This window comes from Chrysochloris asiatica, unplaced genomic scaffold (genome assembly GCF_000296735.1).
Source record: "Chrysochloris asiatica unplaced genomic scaffold, ChrAsi1.0 scaffold00168, whole genome shotgun sequence".
In the NCBI taxonomy this organism is placed as follows: Eukaryota; Metazoa; Chordata; class Mammalia; order Afrosoricida; family Chrysochloridae; genus Chrysochloris; species Chrysochloris asiatica.
Window position 1 is genome coordinate 3,318,849 of NW_006408686.1, and position 21,858 is coordinate 3,340,706.

At 53.1% G+C, this 21,858-nt stretch overlaps 2 protein-coding genes and 1 pseudogene across 2 annotated transcripts; 1 reads left to right on the plus strand and 2 right to left on the minus strand.

Moving 5' to 3' along the window:
* Positions 1-583: 583 nt before the first annotated feature.
* On the minus strand, positions 584-3,226 carry LOC102812717 (annotated as a pseudogene).
* GSK3A (glycogen synthase kinase 3 alpha) lies at positions 3,225-11,722 on the plus strand. Its single transcript, XM_006871373.1, has 11 exons — positions 3,225-3,507; positions 5,327-5,514; positions 7,163-7,246; positions 7,389-7,499; positions 8,908-9,038; positions 9,123-9,229; positions 9,974-10,071; positions 10,153-10,248; positions 10,598-10,784; positions 11,067-11,159; positions 11,649-11,722. The coding sequence occupies exons 1-11, from the start codon at positions 3,225-3,227 to the stop codon at positions 11,720-11,722; spliced, it is 1,452 nt and encodes a 483-aa protein (XP_006871435.1).
* Positions 11,723-15,430: 3,708 nt separating this feature from the next.
* Positions 15,431-17,431, minus strand: ZNF526 (zinc finger protein 526). The gene has a single exon (XM_006871374.1). The coding sequence runs from the start codon at positions 17,420-17,422 to the stop codon at positions 15,431-15,433; it is 1,992 nt and encodes a 663-aa protein (XP_006871436.1). The 5' UTR covers positions 17,423-17,431.
* Between the last annotated feature and the right edge of the window lie 4,427 nt (positions 17,432-21,858).

The following is a 21,858-nucleotide window of genomic DNA, read 5'->3' on the forward strand; positions in this document are numbered from 1 at the left end:
GATCTTTCATGATCGGTACATATTTATCACATCAGAGATCCTTTTAACACTTGTAGTCCCCAGCACCTCCAAACAGCCGATACTTCTGCTGCTTCACAACCATCCCAGAGATGCCTCAATAACCAGTGGTTTCACATCAAAGATCTTTTACAGTTCCCTCAAATTTCTCTACTTGTCCCCAGTAATTGCTCTCAGGTGCCTATAGCCTATCAAAGACCCTTTCTCCTCTGCACTCCCCTCAAACCTTCCTGATACACTCAGCACCCTCCGAGACACAACCTAGCCCCACACCTGTCTCCAAACGGTCTCAGACCCTACAAATATCCTAATTCCTTCAGACTTCCAAAAACTCCAATTCGCTCAGTAGCGGTTGCCCACGCGGAGCCCACAGCGTAAGTTCTGGCTGTTAATTTAACCGCTGATCCCTTGTTCTGCTCTGCCGGCCTTCATGGAGTCCCTGGTTCCTCGTGTTTTCCAGGTCTTGGGGCTCAGCTCAGAGTTTTACTTTTCGACTCCCAGCTGCCGTCAGGGGGCAGTACGTACCGCTTGTCCGAGAAACTACAAATCCTAGAAACTCATTTAGCTAGCTGTGCGTGATGCAGTCGCATGCCTTGAGAGAAACGGAACGTGTCAGGGTTTTGCCTTCTGGATAATGTAGTTTGAAAAGGTTTTAGCGCTGAAGTCAATCTCGCCTCAAGGAGGAGCTGTGTCCTCTGGGAATTACAGTGAACATCGAGTGTATGAGATTTTCTTTAGGCTTCAGAAAAAAAATTTACTGTTAATATGAACGCAGGCTTGGATCAGAATGAAGTCCAGACACTTCACTTCCCACCATTCCACGAGGTGGGAGGGGCCAAGGGCGCTTTCACTTGATTCCAAGTGGTGTAGTTGGGATACACCCCCTCCACCCATCCATCCAGCAGCGTCCTCTAGGCCTACTCTCCTTCCCATTTAATTGTTAAATTGTTAAAAGCCATTGAGTGGATTTTGACTCAAAGCGACGCTGTATAGGGTTTCCAAGGAGTGGCTAGTGAGCTTGAACCACCGACCTTGAGGTTCAAACCAACCTTGCAGTCCAGCGCATTAACCCATACCAGGACACCAAATTGTTAAATGGGGTAATTCAAAAGACACAAAGCCCCAGGCTATTCCTTGCAGCTGGCTTCTCTCTGACCTTTTAGCAAGTGGGAAGATGCAAAGAGTTGAGTAGGAGACTTAAAACAAATTCTATTCCCATCTTTTTTTAAAAAAAGTTTTTATTGTGAATTGAGTGAAGATTTAGAGATCATCAGTGTTACAGTCAACAAATGATACATTCAATTTCATCTTGATTGCAATTCCCTCAATTTAACATTACTTATCCTACTTCCTTCCACTGATTTTTGATTCTAGTCTTCCTTTCCCAGCCCTTCTGAATTTTGTCCATAGGTAAATGCTGCCCTTTCAATTGCAAATGATTGATCTTTCTATGATGTGTGTACTTCCCTAAGGTTGTTGTCTCACCTATTACCTGTCTATTGCTTGTCTGAAAATTGAGCCACCAGGCGAGTTCAGTTCCAGACTGAAGTGAGACCATTTTGAGCTTTGTTCCACATTTTCTCTCACTCTATCCAGGGCCTTCTAATGTGACTGCCCTCTTCAGAGCAGTTGGTAATGGTAGCCAGGCACCATCTAGATCTTCTAGTCTCAAGGTTGTGGAGACTGACGTTGGTTCCCGTGGTCCATTAGTGTGCTGGACTTCAAGCATCTTCTATTTTTATCACTTTTCTTTCCTCAGGAAACAGACCAATAAGGGCACCTTGTTGTTGTTAAGTCGTTGTTAAGTGAGTGACTAGTGGGTTTGAACCGCTGAACCTTTCAGTTAGTAGGTTAGTGCTTATCCTACAGCGCCACACCAGGGCTCCTTTTGTGAACTATGCTACGCCAATCGCCCATATTCCCTTTTTTTTTTTTTTTAAGAGAGAAAAAAGAGTTTTATTAGAAGATGCTGCCAGCAGGGCCCCATCTCTTTTAACATTCTCGGCTCAGCTTCTTGGTGTGACCCATATTAGAAAAAGCTACACCTTACCTGGAGACTGTAGGGTTTTGAGAGACTTTTGTTTCCGAACTCCTTTGCAGGGCGGGGATAACTTTTTTTTTCTACCTAGAACTTGAGTGCTTGGAGTCCATTTTCCAAAGTCCTCCAATCGACCCCCAATCGACTTTAGCACTTTCTTGGGTCTTGGGGAACTGGGAAGGAGGCGCTGAAACACATTTCATTATCTCTGGGGCTCAGCCGCCTGTCACCATTCCAACACACGCCCACAGTGGTAACCATCGGACTCCATTTCCCGGCAAGCCGCTGCAGTCTCACAATCAGGCCAGGACTATTCCCCAGCATGCTTCGTTCTCCTCCCCTTTTCCCCCCTCCCGCCAGTCAATGGGAAGGCTACCTTGAACTTCAATTCCCAGAAGTCACCACGCCTCGTGTAAACTGCGTTAAAGTCTTGGTGTCGACTACATTTCCCGATAGGAACTGCGGCTCAGCGTACAGGGAAGAGGTGGGCGTTCCTACTCCATTTCCTAGCCTATCTCCGGATTGCAGTTTCCATTGGGGCTGAGGAAGCACACAGGACTCCATTTCCCGGCATGCTTTGGGAACTGCATTACATCCGCAATGCGGAGAGGGCGTGGCGACGACTCCTTTCCCGGTATGCTCCTGGCGCCAGTACACCATCTGTAATAAGTGCGCTACTGGACTCCACTTCCCGGCATGCATCAGGCCTACTAATTTACACGGTTCACTGACGCAATAGCTGCGACTGTGTTTCTGAGGTACCTTTCGATTTACCATTGGCATAGGGTAATGAGTGTGGGGCTCTGATTATATTTCACAAAACGCTTCAGGTTCCACCGTCTGTAGTCGATCAATGAATTACCCAGGACTTTTATTTCCCAACGTGCAGCGCGATCCGTTATCCCAGCTGTCAACTTTGAGGCCTTCGTGAACTCCATTTCCCGACGTACTACGCGGCCCTCGGTACGGCCCGCGGGCTGAGGGCGGTGACAGCAACGCGCAAGGCAGGCGGACTGCATCTCCCGACGTGCCCCGAGGCGGGCGCTGGGCCGGAGCCCGAGCGGCGCGGCCTGGAGGAGGCCGGAGCCCTGAGGAGGCGGCGGCAGCAGTAGCAGAGGGGACAGCCCGGGCAGCCCGAGCCCCGTGGCCTGGGCCTGCGCTCGGCGCCATGAGCGGCGGCGCGCCTTCGGGAGCCGGCCCTGGGGGCTCGGGCCGGGCGCGGACCAGCTCGTTCGCGGAGCCGGGAGGCGGAGGCGGAGGCGGTGGTGGCGGCCCGGGGGGCTCGGCCTCCGGTCCGGGCGGCAGCAGCGGCGGGAAGGCATCGGTCGGGGCCATGGGTGGGGGCGTGGGGACCTCGAGCTCCGGGGGTGGCCCCAGCGGCAGCGGCGGAGGAAGCAGCGGCGGCCCCGGCGCGGGCACCAGCTTCCCGCCGCCCGGAGTGAAGCTGGGCCGTGAGTACTGGCGGAGTCTGTGGGAGGTGGTCCTTTCAGTACTCATCAGGTTCCTTCCTGTACCCTGAGGTCACTGTGTCGCTCAAAACTGGGGTTTGAGCTTTCCCCCTCCCAGAGAAATCGATTTTAGGGTCACCATCACTTTGGAGTTCAGGATTAGAATTACTAACCCTCAAAGAAACGGGCCGCACTCTCTGTTTTAACACGACCAATGTTTTGGGTTCTTGAGTCTTAAAAAAACAGGGTTGTGACATTCCTATAGGGAAAAGGATCAGGGGTCAATGCCGCTTGCAAATGAGGGTCTAAAAGGTCATTGTCTTCTACGAAAACAAGGGTAAGGTTGCCATCCCCCAAAAAGGGACATCTGAATTTGCTTTACCTCAGAATGGGGAGTTAGATTCAATATCATTTAGAGACAGGGATTTGGGGGTTCTGTACCCCTAAAAAACAGGGCTAGGGTTTTCTAATCCTGATAACCAGGTCATCTTCCCTTTTAAAACTCCAGGTTTGGCATCGTCACTAGCCCAGAATCATACAACTGTACCCTCGATGGTGGAAATGATTGGGATTGCTCTTTAGAAATAGGAACAGGTGTCACCAGTCCCCTAAACCAGGGAATGATCATCCCCATTCCCTTCAAATCCATAGTTAACTGTTAAAGAACATAGATTGGTGAGCTTTTGGTTCCTCACAGTCCTTAGAATATGGAGCTTATGTCATAGTTCTCTTCGTTATTCTGGGGCATGGTGGTGTTGGATAAGAAAAAAGTCATGTCAGATCATCTCCCTCCAAAAGAGAATCAGATGTTACTGGGGCCTCAAGTGAATTGGAGTTAGCAATTCTCCAAAAAAAAAAAAAGGAGGGGAGCATCTCTGTTCCCCAAGAGTGGCTCCAAAGTATGGTGCTCTCTTCAGAACATGAGCATCAGGAAAGGGAACTTTTTGCTAAAGAACTGAGGCTGAGCCAACCTTGAGTCCAGAGATTTCAGTTTGCTGTTCTCACCGTTTGGTGCTTATCTGTTAGGGGGGAACTTGGGGCTCTGGACCACCCAGTCAGGTTAGTACTTTTTGCAAGCCAAAAGTATATGGATAAAGGCGTAACTCCTTCAAAAGTGAGCGTCAGGGCACTGCCCCTCCTATCGAGAGGGGTCACTCATATATGTCATCAAGAACCAGTGGTGAAGTGACCAGCTCTGCCAGGTAGGGCTTAAGAGATCACTAGGACCCAAGCTATGAGCAACTAAAAGTTAGTGCTTACCCAAAGTAGGAATACCATGGGATGGTGTTGGTTGTTCAGGCTCGTCAACTCAGTTTCACCTCATAGTGACCCTGTATAGAGTTTCTGAGGCTCTAAATCTTTGTGGGAGCAGAAAGTTTCATCTTTCTACTGTGGAACAGCTGGTGGGCTCGAACTGCTGACCTTGTGGTTTGGTTTGCAGTCCAGTACTTATCCTACAGAGCCTTACTGTTCCCCTTAAGCGGAAGAACTTTACCCCAAACAGGAGAGAGAGGTCAGTAAACCCAGAGTGGACAAATTCAACTGAGGGACCAGCCATTTGTTGCTTTTTAGAAGTAGGAATGACTGGTTACTGACTTTTGCATGGCAAAGAGGTTAGGTGGTTAGGTGTCAATACCCACCCCACCCCCCCATGGAAGGAGGGAGGATTTAGGATTTCACAAAGGGAAAAAGGGACAGATTACTGGGATGGTTCTAGTGTCCACCTTTTCTTCAGGAGAGGGAAGGAACCAAGAGGCCTCCTCCTCCCCACAGCTCTAGAATGGGGTGACCAAGTGGATCATGCATCCCCTTTGTCCTTCAGGTGACAGCGGGAAAGTGACCACAGTGGTAGCCACCCTAGGCCAGGGTCCAGAGCGCTCGCAGGAAGTGGCTTACACAGACATCAAAGTGATTGGTAATGGCTCTTTTGGGGTCGTGTACCAGGCACGGCTGGCTGAGACTGGGGAACTGGTGGCCATCAAGAAGGTTCTCCAGGACAAGAGGTTCAAGGTACCTGGGCGTGGGAAGTGGGGAGGAGGATTTGAGGAGTGGGCATAGGAGAGAGAGCCCTGGGGTTTCAGAGGGGTCTGATCCTGGCCCAGAGGAGAAAGGGATAAAGAAAAGAATTGGGGGTGGGGGTTCCTGGGAGATGGGACACGTTTGTTGAGTATGCAGTGTGCAGAGGTGCAGAGGATTTGTATACTGGGCTGCCGGCCGACCAACAGACAGGGTTGTGGTTGAATCCACCCAGCAGCGCCTCAGAAAGACAGGTCTGCTAGTCGGCTTCTCTAAAGATGACATCAGGTGCCGTCAAGTTAGTTTCCATTTGTAGTAATCCTGTATAGGGTTTCTGAGAAGCAACTGGTAAGTTTGAACATGCGACCTTGTGGTTCGCAGTCCAGTGCTGGTCCCACAGCACTATACCAGAAGTCCTCTAAGAAAAACCCTGCAGGGCTCATTTCTTCTGTGTAACACCTGCTTTATAGGCAAGCTCTCAGCTAAGTTACATATTGATTTGCTGAAGGTTGGTAACTGTTGTTATTCCCATTCTAAGTAAGCAGAAACTAAGACACTCAGATAAGTGAATTGCTCTAGGCCATGTAGTAATTGCCTAAGTCAAGACTGGCATGGGCCCTGATTCCCAGGCCCTGCACCGTAACCTCTAGTCACACTTCTTCCCAGAGGAGAGAGAAAGCAGCAGGACAGTGGAGGCCGGCTCTGCCTCAGACACTTGAAGAGTGTGCTCTAGATTCACCAAAGCTAACAAAAAACCCAAACTTAACTACCATTAAGTCGATTTTGACTTATAGGCACTGGTAGGTCTGAACCACTGACCTTGAGGTTAGCAACCCAACACTTAAGGCACTGTGCCACCAGGCCTCCTTTGTTCCCTTTGAAGGAAGCCCTTCCCCCATTCATTTAAAGGTGTCCTAGGAGCTGGTGAAGATGCATGGAACTAGAAGATGGAGGAGAAGGAAGGAGAGGCAGAACTGGGGTTTGAAAAACTGACATGTTGCAGCCTGGGAGGGGGACACAGTCAGGTCCTGGGTCCTTAGGGCAGGGAGCCAATCAGAATTTGATTAGAGTCGAGTCCCTGAAGTGAGAGGGAGTCTGGAGGCAGAGTGTTTTGAGACCTGCAGAGAGGAACAGAGAAATGGAGAGACTGTTGAGATTGGCCTCCTGGGAGGAGACTGAGACCTGCATCCTTTTTGGAGAGGTGAAGATTGGAATTCTGGGGTCTGGGATCCAAATGAGGGTTCAAGGATGCTTCCAGATGCTTCTAATGGAAGCCATAGGGGGTTACGGGGACAGGAATGAATGAACTGAATGGCTGCTTCTCATATCTGTCACTTGTGCCATGTGGCCAGATCTGAATTTTCAAGAGAAACTGGAAATCTGAATATGTATGTGGACGTCTTGATTTTTGAGTCGTCAACCATAAATTGACATTTTAAAAACGTGGCCAAAGAAAACCCATCTACATTCTGGGTTTGGCTCCCAGGTCTCCAGTTTGTGTGTGAAGGGAATGAGCAGTGGGGGTGAGGAGCTTGGGGATGCCCCCGAGGGGCCTTAGAACTGGCAGAGAGGGAACAGCAGTGGGGAGGGGAGGCGGGAGAAGAGTGGGCTGTACTCTGAGGCATTTTCCTTTGCCCTCAAGAACCGAGAGCTGCAGATTATGCGGAAGCTGGATCACTGCAACATTGTGAGGCTGAGATACTTTTTCTACTCCAGTGGAGAGAAGGTGGGACCTGGGGCTGGATGCTCTCCCTGACTCCACCCATTATCCCGCCTGCCTTTGCCCTGACTGTGCCCTGCCAGCCTTCCCTTCCCCCTTCCTCACTTTCCTCTCAAGATGCCTCTCTTCTTTCCTTTGCTCTCTGCAGAAAGATGAGCTTTACCTAAATCTGGTGCTGGAATATGTGCCCGAGACGGTGTACCGTGTGGCCCGCCATTTCACCAAGGCCAAGTTGATCATCCCTATCATCTACGTCAAGGTGGGTGGGCGGGCAGGTTCTGAGATGCAGGCCCAGAAATCCTGGGGCTCCAGACCCTCTTGCCTTCTTCTCTGTGTCTGTAGGCCTGTGGTCCTCACTTTCACCTTGTACATGTGGTCCCCTCCTCAAGAAGTGAAGCATGCCTAACTCAAGGGAAGGGTCAGGGTGGCTCAGCCCAGGAAGGTGGGCTGCCTAGAAGTCCAAGGAGGTTGCAAGGCTGCTTGAAAGCTGCTCGGTCCATACTGGAGCCCAGTGGTTGGTGGGGTATCAAGAATGCTGACCAAGACATTGAGGCCAGTGTCCAGGCTTTGGAAGCCTTGGCAGGCAGATGGGCATGGCAAGGAAGTTAGGGTTGGAGAAAGGTTCATGTCCACAGTGCCAGGAATACATCTTCATTCCTCAAGTGTACACTTGTTTCCTGGGTCCCTAGGTGGTTTTCAATGGATGAATAAATGAATGTATGAATGGACCCATGGCTCTGATGAGCTGCGTGGGGAGGAGGTGGGTGGGTTCCAGCTGCTCTTCATTGGGTGAGCTGATAGGGGCTCTACTGGTTGCTGTTGAACTTCGCCCAGGAGGGGAATTGGTGCGGTTAGTGACTAAGCTCTGGGGCTGCCTGCATCCTGGCCAGTGCTGAGCAATTCCAGGGGCACACTTGACCCTCAACTCACGCCATTTGGTGGGGTAGAAAAGCAGAAACTGACTAGTGACCTCCATATTGGAGGGAAGCAAAGAGGGCAACCCAGGTGGCTTTGAGCTCCGCCTGGGCCTGGTTAAGGGATGAGGCGGATCAAGTAGGGTTTCCATAAGGAGACCAGGTGTGTGGAGGAAACGCAGGGGAAGGAACTGGGGAAGCAGCTGGGAATGTTTCTGGGTTTGGCCCCATCCTAGTCCTTGAGGGATACAGCACTGACTGGTCAAAACACACATTTCCCTGTTTTCTGGGGGAGGAAGAAGAGTGGCAGGAAAATGGAGCTGGAGAGGGGCTGGGTGGTGGGTGGTTTTGACTGAGTGCTTCCTTTAGGCTGGGCTTTTGGTTAGGGTACTCGAGTGCTGTCTTACCAGTTTGCTTTATAATAAGGCCTGACTAATTCATCCGGCTTCTGACACGTGTGGCTCTAGCAGTAGGTCCCAAACTGGCCTGGGACCCGCATCAGCATCCACTTCCCGGGAACTTGTTGCCACTGCACACTCTCAGGCCCTGCCCTGGATCTGCTGAGTCAGAATCCCTGGGGGTGGGGCCCAGCAGTCAGCACTTTCTCCAGCCCTCCCTCCACGGGAATCTGCTGCCCACTAGGTGTGAGAACCAAGGCTTCTCTGGAGGGTGTGGGGGAGAGAAGGGGGACAGTCAGGTGTAGGCACGCGATGTGGGGAGAGCCATGCTGGAGCTCTGCTGTCCCCTGCCCAGGTGTACATGTACCAGCTCTTCCGGAGCTTGGCCTATATCCACTCCCAGGGGGTGTGCCACCGTGACATCAAACCCCAGAACCTGCTGGTGGACCCTGACACCGCCGTCCTCAAGCTCTGTGACTTTGGCAGGTGGGCATGCTGGGTGACTCAAGGGGCAAGGTGGGGGGACCCCAACCCTTGCCCGTGTTTACTTTTGCCTTTCTCTTCTCACAGTGCAAAGCAGTTGGTCCGAGGGGAACCCAATGTCTCCTATATTTGTTCTCGCTACTACCGGGCCCCGGAGCTCATCTTTGGAGCCACTGATTACACCTCGTCCATCGGTTAGATTTGCGGGTGGTTGGACTTTCTGGGTGCCATATGCTGGCTTGGAGATGGGAGCAGAGCACCTGTGGTTTTAGTTAGGCCCCACAAACTTATGAGGCTGATGCTGGGACATGTAAGGCTGCTTGCTGGGGTGTCACACGGCTGGGGCTTGGCAGGGCTGGAGTGGCAAGCTGACCTGACTGGCTCTGGGGCCTCCTGGTGGTTCACCCCTCTCAGCCAGCTGGGAGGGGCTGGCAGTGACCTTGGGGAAAATTGGGAGAGGGAAGCTCTACCACCAGCGTCCTCATGACTGCTCACAGGGCCTGCTGCCATCTCTGTGCAGCATGAGGGGCTGGGGGGTGAAAGGATTTGGGAGTGTGAGGAAGCGGGACTGGGGATTGTCCTGCAGGCAGCAGTGTCTAGGAGGTGAGAAAGGCAGTCTTGGAGTTAGGGCTCAAAGTCCACAGGTAGCTATTCCCGACCTGGTGGCCAGCGTGGGCCCAGTTTAGTCCATCTGTTGTGGTTAGAGCCAGTGCTAGGACCCCTGAGACAGGAGATAAGGGTGCAGCGAAGAGGGGCATGTGGGGTTCACAGCCTCACAGCCCAGGCCTGTCTTTTCCAAGCTGTGTGTGAACTCCGCTAGGCACTTCCTCTCTGAGCTGAGCTAATGGACTCCTGACACCTTGGGTTGGCCATGGGAAATAAATGAGGAGGGGGGAGAGTACCCAGCCTGGTTCTGACCCTCCGCCATTCCCTTTCAGATGTGTGGTCAGCAGGCTGTGTCCTGGCTGAACTCCTCCTGGGCCAGCCCATCTTTCCTGGGGACAGTGGGGTAGACCAGCTGGTGGAGATCATCAAGGTGAGGGTGTGACCTGGCGTGGTGCACAGTGGGCAGGGCTGAGGAGTAGGGGCCTTGTCTCTGACCTTCCTGTCTCTATAGGTGCTGGGAACACCAACCCGGGAACAGATTCGCGAGATGAACCCCAACTACACAGAGTTCAAGTTTCCCCAGATTAAAGCCCACCCCTGGACAAAGGTGGGACTAAGGGTTGTCTGGGGACCTGGTGACAGAATTGTGGCTTGGGAGGATTTGAACAAGGAGTAGTGGGTTAGGAACTCAGATGGATTGTAAAGTTCTTGAGATCCTACAAGTTAAACTCAGGACTCTCATTTTGAGGAAACAAAGGCTGATAGCTGGGTCCGCATGATAGAGTAATGAAAACTCTGCTCACGGAATACAAACGGACCTCTCTTCAGTGGTGCTGCCTTAGCTTCCTCATTTGAAAGTGGGTTTGTGGGAGCCAGGCTGTCACATTTGCAAGTGTGGCAACAGGCACGCCGAGGCCTCTTCTCAGCCCTCGTGACCTTATGTGTTCCTTCTCCAGGTGTTCAAATCTCGAACACCACCCGAGGCCATTGCGCTCTGCTCCAGCCTGCTGGAGTACACCCCGTCCTCGAGGCTCTCCCCACTGGAAGCCTGCGCCCACAGCTTCTTTGATGAACTTCGATGTCCCGGAACCCAACTCCCCAACAACCGCCCACTCCCCCCACTCTTCAATTTCAGTCCTGGCGGTGAGGGCACAGCCTGGGTTCCATGGATTGTGGAGAAGAGTACGGTGGTGAAGTCAGGAATGGGAAGCTGAGGGTGGGGTGTGAGGAAGGGCTCAGGGGAGATGCCCCCCCCCCCATCTTGGGAGAACTGAGCCTGCTATAAGCTCCGCTCCTTTGAAGAGCTGTGTGGTTAAGAATGTTCACAAACAACTGGTCCCCATTGGGTGCCCCCTAACCTTAACTGGGTTTCCAGATATCTTGCTCAGACACCACCCTGACTAGGCATGTCATCCCTGTCTCTAGAACTCTCCATCCAACCATCTCTCAACACCATTCTCATCCCACCTCATTTGAGGTCCCCCGCGGGCTCGGCCACCCTCACCCCGTCCTCACAAGGTAAGCTGAAAGCCACCTGCTGCGGGCCTGTGGGGGTGGTCTTGGTCAGTGTTCCATGTGTTTCGATTTGGATAGTGTGTCCCATGTTTCATGCAGATGTGCGTACTCTCCGTCTATACACACGCCTTCGGGTGTGTCTTTGATGCAGACTGGTGTATCCAATGAAGATGTCTGGCCTGCACAGACAGACAGTTGGATTTTTGTCCACATGCTTAGAAATTGGGGCCATTTCCTTGAAAAGTCTAGATTGCCTGTTTCTCTTGGGGAGGGAAGTCAGGGTGACCAGCACAGTTGGGGTATCCCACCCTCTCTCTGGGGACTGGCTCTCTGGTGTCATTCAGTTCCCAGCCCAGCCCTTTGGCCCTGAGGTTTGCAACCCTGGGCCTGAAGTGATAGCTTGACCTTTTCAATGTACCATCTCACACTGAATTCCTATTCTTGGTAGGCATGAAAACCAGTGGTTAACTGTCTTCCCCTTCCCTCCCTCAGCTTTAGGGGAGCCCAGGCTGGGCTCAGACCGGCAGCCGACTGATGCCACGGCCACCCTCACTAACTCTTCCTGAGGGCCCAGCAGCCACCCTGTTCCTGCCCTGGCTGGACCCCTAGACTAGGGGGCAGAGATAAATGAGCCCCTGTCTCCACCTCCAGTCCCTCCCTCACCAGCTTCACCCCTGGGGTGGGCTTTTTAAGAGGATTTTAACTGGTTGTGGGGAGGGAAGAGAAGGAAGGAAGGACGGGGTTGGGGGCATGAGGACCTCCTACCCTCTCGGCCCCCTCCCTTGTCCCCCAGGTCTCCACCTCCTCCAACCCCCCCTCTCCTATGTCCCTTGTAAATAGAACCAGACCAGTTCCTGCCTCTCCCCTGCCCTGCCCTGGCCCCCAGGTGTAAATAGATTGTTATAATTTTTTTCTTAAAGAAAACATTGATTCGCACCATCCAACCTGGCCCCCTCTCCCAGCTGTGTCTCCCCTCCTGTCTTCTGCCCCTAGGGTGTCCTCCCTCCTCTCCCCACCCTGGAGGGCCAGGGGAGTAGGGAGAGCTCCTGTCTTCGTTTCCACTGTAAGGTTTGCCTGTGTACAGACCTCCGTTCAATAAATTATTGGCATGAAAACCTGCTTCCTCATTGGTAACCTGTTTCATTTGAGGTGACAGGTGCCTCGAAGACAAGGGAGCAGGACGAGCAGCACGAGGCCTTTGCTGCAGCCCTGGTTACTGCTTTGCAAACTCAGCTCTCAGGCTGAGAACCTACTGGAGCCTGGGAGACACCTGCCCCATAGAGCTAGGCTAAGTCACGAGCTTCTGAGGGAGGGACTGTCCTCTGGACAAGTGAAAAAAATGGACCAGAGAGCTCAGAGCCACAGAGGTAAGTGGCAGTTACGACTTAAACAAAGGGTTGTCTGTCCCAAAGCTCAAGCTGCCTGCCTCTGCATGGGCCCAAGGGGACACAGGGCAGTGAGGGATCAGATTGGGAGTGGAAGAGCTAGATTCCTAAACTGTCATGGCCTTACCTTCTTAACAGGCAGCTGGTCTATCTCCCGGGGATACTGTAGGAACTCTGGGAAGGGCAGTGGCCAGATGGCCACGAGCTGAGGGAACTGCTGTGTGTTCCACATGGTGCCAGGCAGGCCTGGTGGCAGGGGCCTGCAGAGAAGCAGGGGGCAGGCTCTTCACTGAACTTCACTTAGGAAGGAAGAAGGGAGAACTGTTTCTAACACAGAGCAAAAGATGTCCAGGGACCATCCTGTGGGGCCCCAGGGTTCTCCAATGTGCTCACAGCAGCCTGGGCCATCTATGCTGCCCGTGACCGAACCGATCCTACCGTCGTCGCCTGCCCAGCACCTTCCCATATCTACCTTGTTTGTAAATTCACACTATGCAAGCATATTGTGGGCTGGGCCTCAGGTTCCTTCTCACATGCAGTCAGTCAGCAGGTCGGGGCACCCTCAAGACCTCTGTCCCAGCTTTGGTCCTGTGCTCTTCTCCTGGACTATACACATCTCTAGCTTCCCGCTGCCCCACTGTGACTCCAGAGTGAATTAGGACCCAGTTACGAGAGCCTTCACTGCCTCAAAGTTCTCAGCCTTCCAAGGTCTAGGCCTCCTGCCCTCCTTCCTCCTCGCCTGGCCTCTACCCAACTCACATCCAGCCCTGACCATGTCACAATCATCACTCATCCGCTTCCCCTTAGGGAGGGAAGGATTGTCGTCCTTCTAGGTGCTAGAAAATCCCCCAGCCCACTGTTCCTCTGACCGCCTGCCCTTGCACTGGCTTCAAGTCTCGAAACAATCACTCAGGACAATATTGGTACTAATCTCAACAAGAGACCACCGGCAAGTCTGTTCCTCAGTTTCCTCATCTGAGCCCTCTCACAGCCCTGCTGGGATCACATGTGCAGCACTAAGAGTGGGGTTGTTGCACACAGACCTGTTGCCATTGGGTCGATCCTGACTTGGTGACCTCATGGGACAGAGGAGGACAGTCCCACAGGGTCTCCAAGGGTGAACAGATGCCTCTGAATGATGGTTTTGCCAAAGACTAGTGAAAATACCAGACTGCCACAAGTACAAACAACTCTGTCCAGGGTGGTGAACTTCATCTCATACCCTCTGGACATGTGATCAGGAAAGACCCTCTGCTTAATGCTGCTGCTGTGGGCCGTGGAGTTGGTTCTGACTCATAGTGACCCTGTACAGGGTTTCTGAGGCTGTAAATCTTTATGGGAGCAGCAGAAAGCCTCATTTTTCTCCCACGGAACAGCTGGTAGTTTCGAACTGCTGACCTTGCGGTTCGTAACCACTACGCTACCAGAGCGCCAGAAGAAGATGGGCTGACACGGTGACTACAATACAGACTCAGACAGTAATGACTGAGGAAGGCGCAAGACCCGCAGTGGTTCATTCTGTCGTGTGCAGGTTCGTTAAGGATCAGAACCAACTTGATGGCATTTAACAGTAATATTTATGGAGATAAGACGGCCAGGTCTTTCTTCCAGAGCACTTGGTGGGCTTGAACTGCAGACCTTTTGGTTCATAGCTGAGTGCTTAACCACTGTGCCACCAGGGCACCTTCACAACTGTGAAGAATTCGGTGGTTTCCAAATGTATCTCAAACCCCTCCCCTGCCATGCCAGGCTGTCTGCCTGGGATGTCCTAGGACGTCTACTGGCCCTAGTAAAGTCCTAGGAGTCCTGGGGTGGTGCTGCAAGATAATGTGCTGGACTGCAAGGTCAGTTTGAACCACAGGCCAGCAGTTCAAACCTACCAGTTGCTCCTTGGGAACCCTACACAGGGTCACCATGGATCGGAAACAACTTGACGGCACTTAAACAGCAACAGTAGAGTCCACAGGAGCCCGGGTGGTGCTGTAGGATTAGTAGTGAACTGCTAAACACAAGGTTGTCAATTCAAACTCACTATCTACTTTCTCAGAGAAAGAGGAGGCTGTCTGCTCCTAAAATTATTTCGTTTCGGAAACCCTGTACAGGGTTGCTGTGAGTCCGAATCGATTGGAAGCTGAGTTAAGTTTTTATTTTGAATTAAGTCCTTCTGTTTCTTCAAGGACTACCTCCTCTAGGAAGTCTTTTCCGACTTCTGACTCCCTGCTCTGGAGCTCCCCTGCCCCTGCCCAGCGGAGCCTGAGAATCCTGACTTGCGATCTGTTGGACCCCCAGGGCAGGGGCTCTCTGGCTCCCAGCCTTTGCCAGTATGAGGGTGGGTGGCCTTAGAGCACACGCGCAGTATGAACAGATGAGATGCCCATGGACACCGAGGCAATCTACTCATGTGTGCCTCCCACCAGTCGTCCTGGAGAGATGTGTCTGTCTGCTCATGCCTGGGTCTTCCATATCACCCAGTATGGAGCCAAGACCCTGGGGCTCTAGATCTCTCTCCTACACGGTCAGCACCCAGAAGTCAGGTGCTGTCCCCACCAGGCAGAGCTGCATCCTGGACACCCAAAGTCCAGGGAAGGCTAGGGCAGGGGGCACACAGGGAATCGCAGACCTGGCACCAGAGTGACGCGGCACCGAGGGCCTCAGTAAAGCCAGCTCTGTTGCTCGGCTGTGTGACCTGGGAAAAATCACATGAACACTCAGAACATTGGTGTCTCCTCGGGCAGGGCAAAGTGGTAACAGAAATCTGTTCTGAGAAGTTGGTGGGTCAGAGCCACGGTGGTCCCTGACACATGACAGCTGCCAGATCAGCTTTCTCCCCAGAGGTACCCAAACTCCAGGCTGTGATCAAACCCTTTTATTATTACTCTCGGGCTGTAATCACACAAAGGTTGTGTCCAACTGCAATAGTCCACCGGCCTCGCTGGCCCCCAGTGCAGCCTGACACAACTGCAGTGTGTCCTCGAGGGCCAGGGGCTGGGACGTCTCGATGATGGCGATGGTCTCCCCCAGTTCAGTACACATGATAGTCTGCTGGGGCTCAGGGGGCAGAGGTGGGCCGGGAGGTGGGGATCTGGGCGGCTGGAGGGCAGCAGTCCGGGCTCGGGCATGGACCCGCTGATGTAGACGCAGGCCAGCCATGGCGCGGAACCACCGCCCACAGGTTGCGCAGTAGTAGGGGCTCTTGTAGAGTCCAGCCATGGAGAGGCGAGGGGCGCGGGCAAAGGCAACTGGTCGAAGGTGTAGCCGCCGGTGCTGCTGCAGGTTGGAGCTCTGTGTGAAGCGTTTGCCGCAGTCCAGGCACTGGTAAGGACGCACGCCCGTGTGGGTCAACTGGTGGCGGCTAAGGTTGGCCAATGAAGCAAAGGTTTTGCCACATGAGTGGCACTGGAAAGGCCTTTCGCCCGTGTGTGTCCGCAAGTGGTTGCGCACGTGAACCAGCTTCTTGAAGCCTTTGCCACACACTCCACAGCGGTGCCGTCTCTCAGGGGGCCCGTGTACTGCACGGCGGTGCCGGGACAGCCGGGAGGTTGAGGCAAAGGACTTGGAGCACTGGGGGCAGGGCAGCTGGACTGGCGGGGCCGGGGCTGGAGTTGCGGGTGCCGGCTCGGCAGGAGCTGGGGAGGAGGCCGATGCTGCTGGGCGTGGGGTGCCGCTCTTGCCAGCATGTGTGCGCCGGTGGTAGAGGAACTTGGTCATGTTGCTGAAAGTCTTGCCACAGCGGCAGCGGTGCAGCGGGTTGGCGGTGTGGGCCCGTCGGTGGGCCACCAGGGTGAGTTCTGTGCCGAAGCCACGGCCGCAGTCCACACAGAGGTAGCGGGCTTCCCCTCGATGCAATTGCAGGTGCTGCTCCAGGGAGGCGGCTTTCTTGAAGACCTTGGAGCAGGTGGTGCATTCGTGGGTGCCACCCACGTGGGCCCGCCCGTGAGCCAGCAGCCGGTTTGCTGAGCTGAAGCTGCGTTGGCACTGATTGCAGTGGAAGGGGTGGGCCACTGATGAAGATGACGTGGGGCCACGAGATGCCCGCCGGTGTCTTTGGTGGGTCCCTGTTGAAGGCCAGTGCTGGGGACAGTCCCCACAGCCCCGGGCCTGGCTGGCTATGGACTTGGTGCCTTCCACTGCATCATTGCCCACCTCTGCCGCCTCCTCTTCCTCCGTCTCGTCTTCATCTTCTTCATCCTCCTCCTCCTCTTCCAGCCCATTGCGCTCTTCTTTCTCCAGGGAGTCAAAATGGGTGCCCTGATGCTCCAAGAACTCCTCTGGGGTGGCGCAGAGGGCTGAGCACTCAGGACACTCATAGGGCTCCATCTTGATTTCCGGAGGGGGAGGAAGCGGAGATGGTGGGGTCTGGGTAGGTGAAGGAGGCGGAGCTGGAGGTTCGGAGGTAGCAGGGACCACTGAGAGGTGTTGGGCTTTGCGATGAGCCACCCACAGCTCAGGTGAGGGGAAGAGCTCCTGGCAGTCCCCACACTGGTACTGGATTTGGCTCGCAGACTCCCGGAGGTGGGCGTCCTGGTGGGCCAGGAGCTCGCTGGGGGAGAGGATGAGCTGGCTGCACTCGCCACATTGGAAAGGCCCATCTTCAGTGGCTGGTGCCAGACCCGCGTCCTGGGTGCTCAGCACGGTCTCCTCAGCAGTAGGGGGCACGTGCTGCTCCTGGTGGGAGAGGACGTCCTCCAGGCTGTTGTAGAGGCTGCCACACTCAGAGCACATGAACTGGTGGTGCTGGAAGAAGAGGGACGAGGCCAGGGCCTCCCCAGGGGTCATCTCCATCACTTCCCCTGACATTTGCATCGGCATCTCCACCACCTCTGGCGATACCTGTGTCAGCACCTTGGCCACCTCAGTCATCTCTGCCACCACTTCTGCCATTGTGGGGAGGGCTGAAAGAGGAAGGGCAGGGGCTGGTGAGGAATCGGGAACCAGAGGGAAAGGGGAGCCTCCGGAATTCCCTTGCCCATCCTGTCACTCACTAGCCCTGTCACTCAACAACTCAGAACCAGTGCTTATGCCTAGCCTCGGTGGTCCACGATCCTGTGGCTCTGAGGCCAAACACAGCCACGCATCTGCAGGAGATAGGGCACTTCTCAGTCTGGCCTCTGGGGCTGCCCTCCAGACCTGCTGTGTTGGCCACACTCTTTCTGAGCACACACACATGCCTTTCAGGCCCTTTGACCTTGGCCTATGCAGTTCCCTCTTTGTGTAACACCTCTCTTCATCCTCCTAGGTATACCCAGAGATGCAACAACGTGTTTCTGAGCACAGGTCCTGGAATCAGACCACCTAGATTTGAATCTGACCTCTCCCACCTACTTCCTTTCTCGGCTACTGCTTCCTCAATCGTAAATTGTGGGTAAAAGTAGTACTGACCACAAACTCCCTTACACTTGGCAAAAAGTTAGTTATAACTACTGCAGCTTCCCAGAAACTCTTCTGGACCCTAAGTCACAGAGGGGGTTCTTCACTCTGCCAGGAAAAGTGCTCTCTTCATTTTATTTGGCAAACTGCTACCCTGCATTTCCTTTGGGAAGCATCCTCTGAATGACTCTCCACCCTCAGGGGAGTGGTCACTCCCTCTATTATGGGAACTACGTGATTGGGATGGTGTCTATACACAATGGATTGAGTCTGTAGGCAGGGCTGGTCTGTGACCAACACAAGGACTGAGACTGACTTTCAAACTGTCCTCTCTGTGTGATACCATCTCCCCTTCACACAGCAGGGGCTTGGCATCCCTTCAAATACATGCCTTCCTCTCCCCCAGCCCTGGGAGCTAATCTTCTAAATCCAACTCTTCTTCCATTAGGCCTGAGGGCAGGTAGGGTCCTCCTTACAGCCCTACCCACAGAGTCACACAGGTTGAGTTCTCAACATCCACTGCCATCGAGTTAATTCCAAGCCAGATCTTTACCAGAGCAGAAAGCCTCTGCTTTCTCCCTCAGTGCTGCTGGTGGGTTTGAACTGCTGAGCTTGTGGTTAGCAGTCCAATGCTTATCCTACAGCTTTACCAGGGCCTCAAATCTTTATGGGAGAAGAGAGTCTTCGTTCGTCTCTTGGAGTGGTTGGTGGACTCGAACTGCCCTCCTTATGGTTAGCAGTCTAGTCTTTATCCTACGACACTAGGGCTCCTTGTAGAGGTCTCAGAGGGCAGGATTTTAGTCTGTTAATCACTGATGTATTTCCAGTGCCAAAAACAATGCCTGGCAGACACTCTTGTCACTATTTATTGAATAAATCATGCTCCCTTTAGAAAGTGTCCTGCAAAACTCTTGAAGCTTAGCCTAAGGTCCCTGTCCACATTCCACTTATCGTACCAGACCGGAGTCTTCCACTGGGCTGTGAATTAACAAAATCAGCACAGGACCCTGCTTTTAGCTGGTGTCCAATTAGTATCCCGTGAGTAAATGATTCCCTACAAGCTCAGGAGTTAAATTCCACCTAATAGCTAGCCAATAAAGGACCTTGCTGGAAGTAGCCAACCAGGAGCCTGCGAGTTCAGCTTTCCCCTATTCACAGTCCCGCTTCCAACAGAGAACTCATCAAGGTCCTGTGCTTGGCTTTTAATTAAGGTGGCCTTAGAGGCCTGAAACTTGTCATTTCTTTCACCACTTCCCAATCTTGGATTGTGAACTCTTAGGAGGCATCTAAGGTGCCCTAAGGAGCTCTGGTAGCGTAGTGGTTACCAATCAGGCTGCGAACCACAAGGTCAGCAGTTCTAAAACTACCAGCTGTTCCGCGGGAGAAAAATGAGGCTTTCTGCTCCCGTAAAGATTTACAGCCTTGGAAACCCTGTACAGGGTTACTATGAGTCGGAACCGACTCCACGGCACATAACCACCACCACCAAGATGCCTTGGTGATGCCGTGATTTAGACATTCAGCTGCTAACTGCCAGTTCAGTGGTTCAAATCCACCAGCTGCTCTGTGGGAGAGAGACGAGGCTGTCTGCTCCCATAAAGATTTACAGTCTCGGAAGCCCTATATCTTGGATCGCTATGAGTCCGAATCAACTCGATGGCAGTGGGTTTGGTTTTTTTATTTTTTTTTGGGGGGGGGCATGTGGGCTTTCCATACAGTGGATCAAGAAAAGTCCTTCGAGGCAAGAATCCACCGGGGACCTGGAAGTGAAACTTTCCCATTACACACTCCTTTTCTCCTCCCAATCTCCTCTCTTCGGCTGCTAGCCGGAATTCTCCGGCAGGCCATGGAGGGGCCAGAGCTCAAGCGTAGCCTTTCTGCATATTACAAGCACTCAACCAGTGCTCAGCGCACGCAGGAAGGCGCGCTCACCTTCCCACCCGCACCGCACCCGCCCGAGCGCAGGCCCCAAAGCCCATTTCCACCTCCGAAGCCCACTTCGAGGCTACCTCCGCCGTCCCTGGGCACCCAGCGCGCTCTTCCCCGACCCGTCCTGCAGCATCCGCACTCGTCTCCCTTACCTCCAGCGGCCCCCACCGTTCTTGACACAGACCCTCTGCCCCAGGCGTGCGAGACCCCGCACTATCTACACCTCCCATTGGGCGGTGCCATTAACCGTGACGACCAATCAGAGCCGACAGTGGAGGGCACGCGACCGCGCGCCTGCGCGCTGACGCTCAGGCGGGGCTGGGTAAGGTCCTCCACGCACGCAACTGTAGGGAGGGGTAGGGCGGAGCTCTGGGAGCGGAGCAGCGCCTGCGCAGTTCTTGCGGGCCGCTCCCTACCTGCCAAATCTGAAAAATTCTGTTGGCAGAAGCAGGCACTTTGGGAGTGATGATAGGGCGCGTGGAGTGGATTAGGCTGTGCGAGACCTTGACGAACGTGTCATTTCACAGCTGCAGAGACTGAGGTTTCCCGAGGGCACAGTTCTGGAACCAGATACAGTTGAGATATTTACTCTTTCTTGGCCGCTTTGTGATGGCGGTTATGTGCCTTGGAGTGGGTTCCAGGTCATAGCGATACTGTATAGCGTTTCCGAGGCTGTAAAACTTTACGGGAGCAGACAGCCTCATCTTTCTCCCATGGAACTGCTGGTAGTTTTGAACTGTTGACCGTACGCTTAGCAGCCCAACTTGTAATCACTATGCTACCAGAGCTCCTTGGCCTCAGCTTTGCTCATCAGTAAAATGGACTTTAATCCCATTCACCTCAGTAGTTCAAACTATTGAGGGAATGAGTTCACACAGGTAAAAGCGCTCAGCAGAGCACCTTGATACACCATGGGTGGGCGTATAACCTATTGACATGGACATTGTTGTTATTAGGTGCCATAGAGTCGGTTCCAACTCTTAACGACCCTTTGCACAACAGAAGGAAACAGTGTCTGGTCCTGCTCCGTCCTCATAGTTGTTACGTTTGAGCCCATGGTTGCTGCCCCATCTCCTTGGGGGCGGGGAGATCTTCCTCTTTTCCCATTTTCCCTGGACTTTATTAAGCATGAAGTCCTTCTCTAGTGACTGGTCCCTTACGGTAACATGTCCAAAGTATGTGAGACAAAAAGTCTCACTCACCATCCTTCTAAGGAACATTCTGGCTGTACTTCTTCCAAAACAGATGTTTGCTCTTCTGACAGTCCACAATACTTTCAATATTCTTCTCCAACACCATAATTCAAATGCATCAATTCTTCTTCTACTGTCTTCTTTATTGATTGTGCAACTTTCACATGCATATGAAACAATTGAAAATACTATGGCTTGGGTCAGGCCCACCTTACTCTCAAACTGACATCTTCCCTCTTGAATACTTTTAAGAGGTCTTGTGCAGCAGATTTGCCCAATATATTATGTCTTGATTGCTGTTTCCATGAGCATTGATTGTGGATCCAAGCAAAATGAATCATGAACAAAACGCTTCCCGATTTGTAAAATTGCTTTTCTGTTCTCTTCAGTTGATTTAATAATGGTTGCTGATTGGATGCCTTCTGTGTATTCCACATCCTTCTGTTTTAAAGAGTGGGAAACTGATATTTGATGTTTTCAACCCAATCCAAGGGAAGTTCACTACTGCAGTCAAGGAAAAGGAATCAGAGCCAGTGTTCCGACCCTTAGGGACAATCCCTCAGGGATAGATGACTCTGGAGATGAGAATGTAAGGTAAGGCACGTGCCCACTCTGATCTTGAGTCACCTAAGTGGGGGCGGTATGACCGCCACGCCCAAACCCCCCCCACCCCCGCCCCCGCATTGGGAGATGTGCTTCCCTCTTCCCCAACAGGAACCTGCTTCTGCCTGTGTGACTTGTAGGTTCAGGTTAGGGTGTGGTCGTCTAGGCGGGGTCTGACCCGGGGTTAAGGGGATTGTGATAGACGCCATGGGGAGGGGCCCAGTC

Bases quoted from the DNA above. Each gene is read 5' to 3' on its own strand.
- ZNF526 (XM_006871374.1), bottom strand. From the start codon at position 17,422: ATGGCAGAAGTGGTGGCAGAGATGACTGAGGTGGCCAAGGTGCTGACA.
- GSK3A (XM_006871373.1), top strand. From the start codon at position 3,225: ATGAGCGGCGGCGCGCCTTCGGGAGCCGGCCCTGGGGGCTCGGGCCGG. The intron at 9,039-9,122 runs GTGGGCATGCTG...CTCTTCTCACAG, and splicing joins AAGCTCTGTGACTTTGGCAG to TGCAAAGCAGTTGGTCCGAG. The intron at 9,230-9,973 runs GTTAGATTTGCG...ATTCCCTTTCAG, and splicing joins TGATTACACCTCGTCCATCG to ATGTGTGGTCAGCAGGCTGT.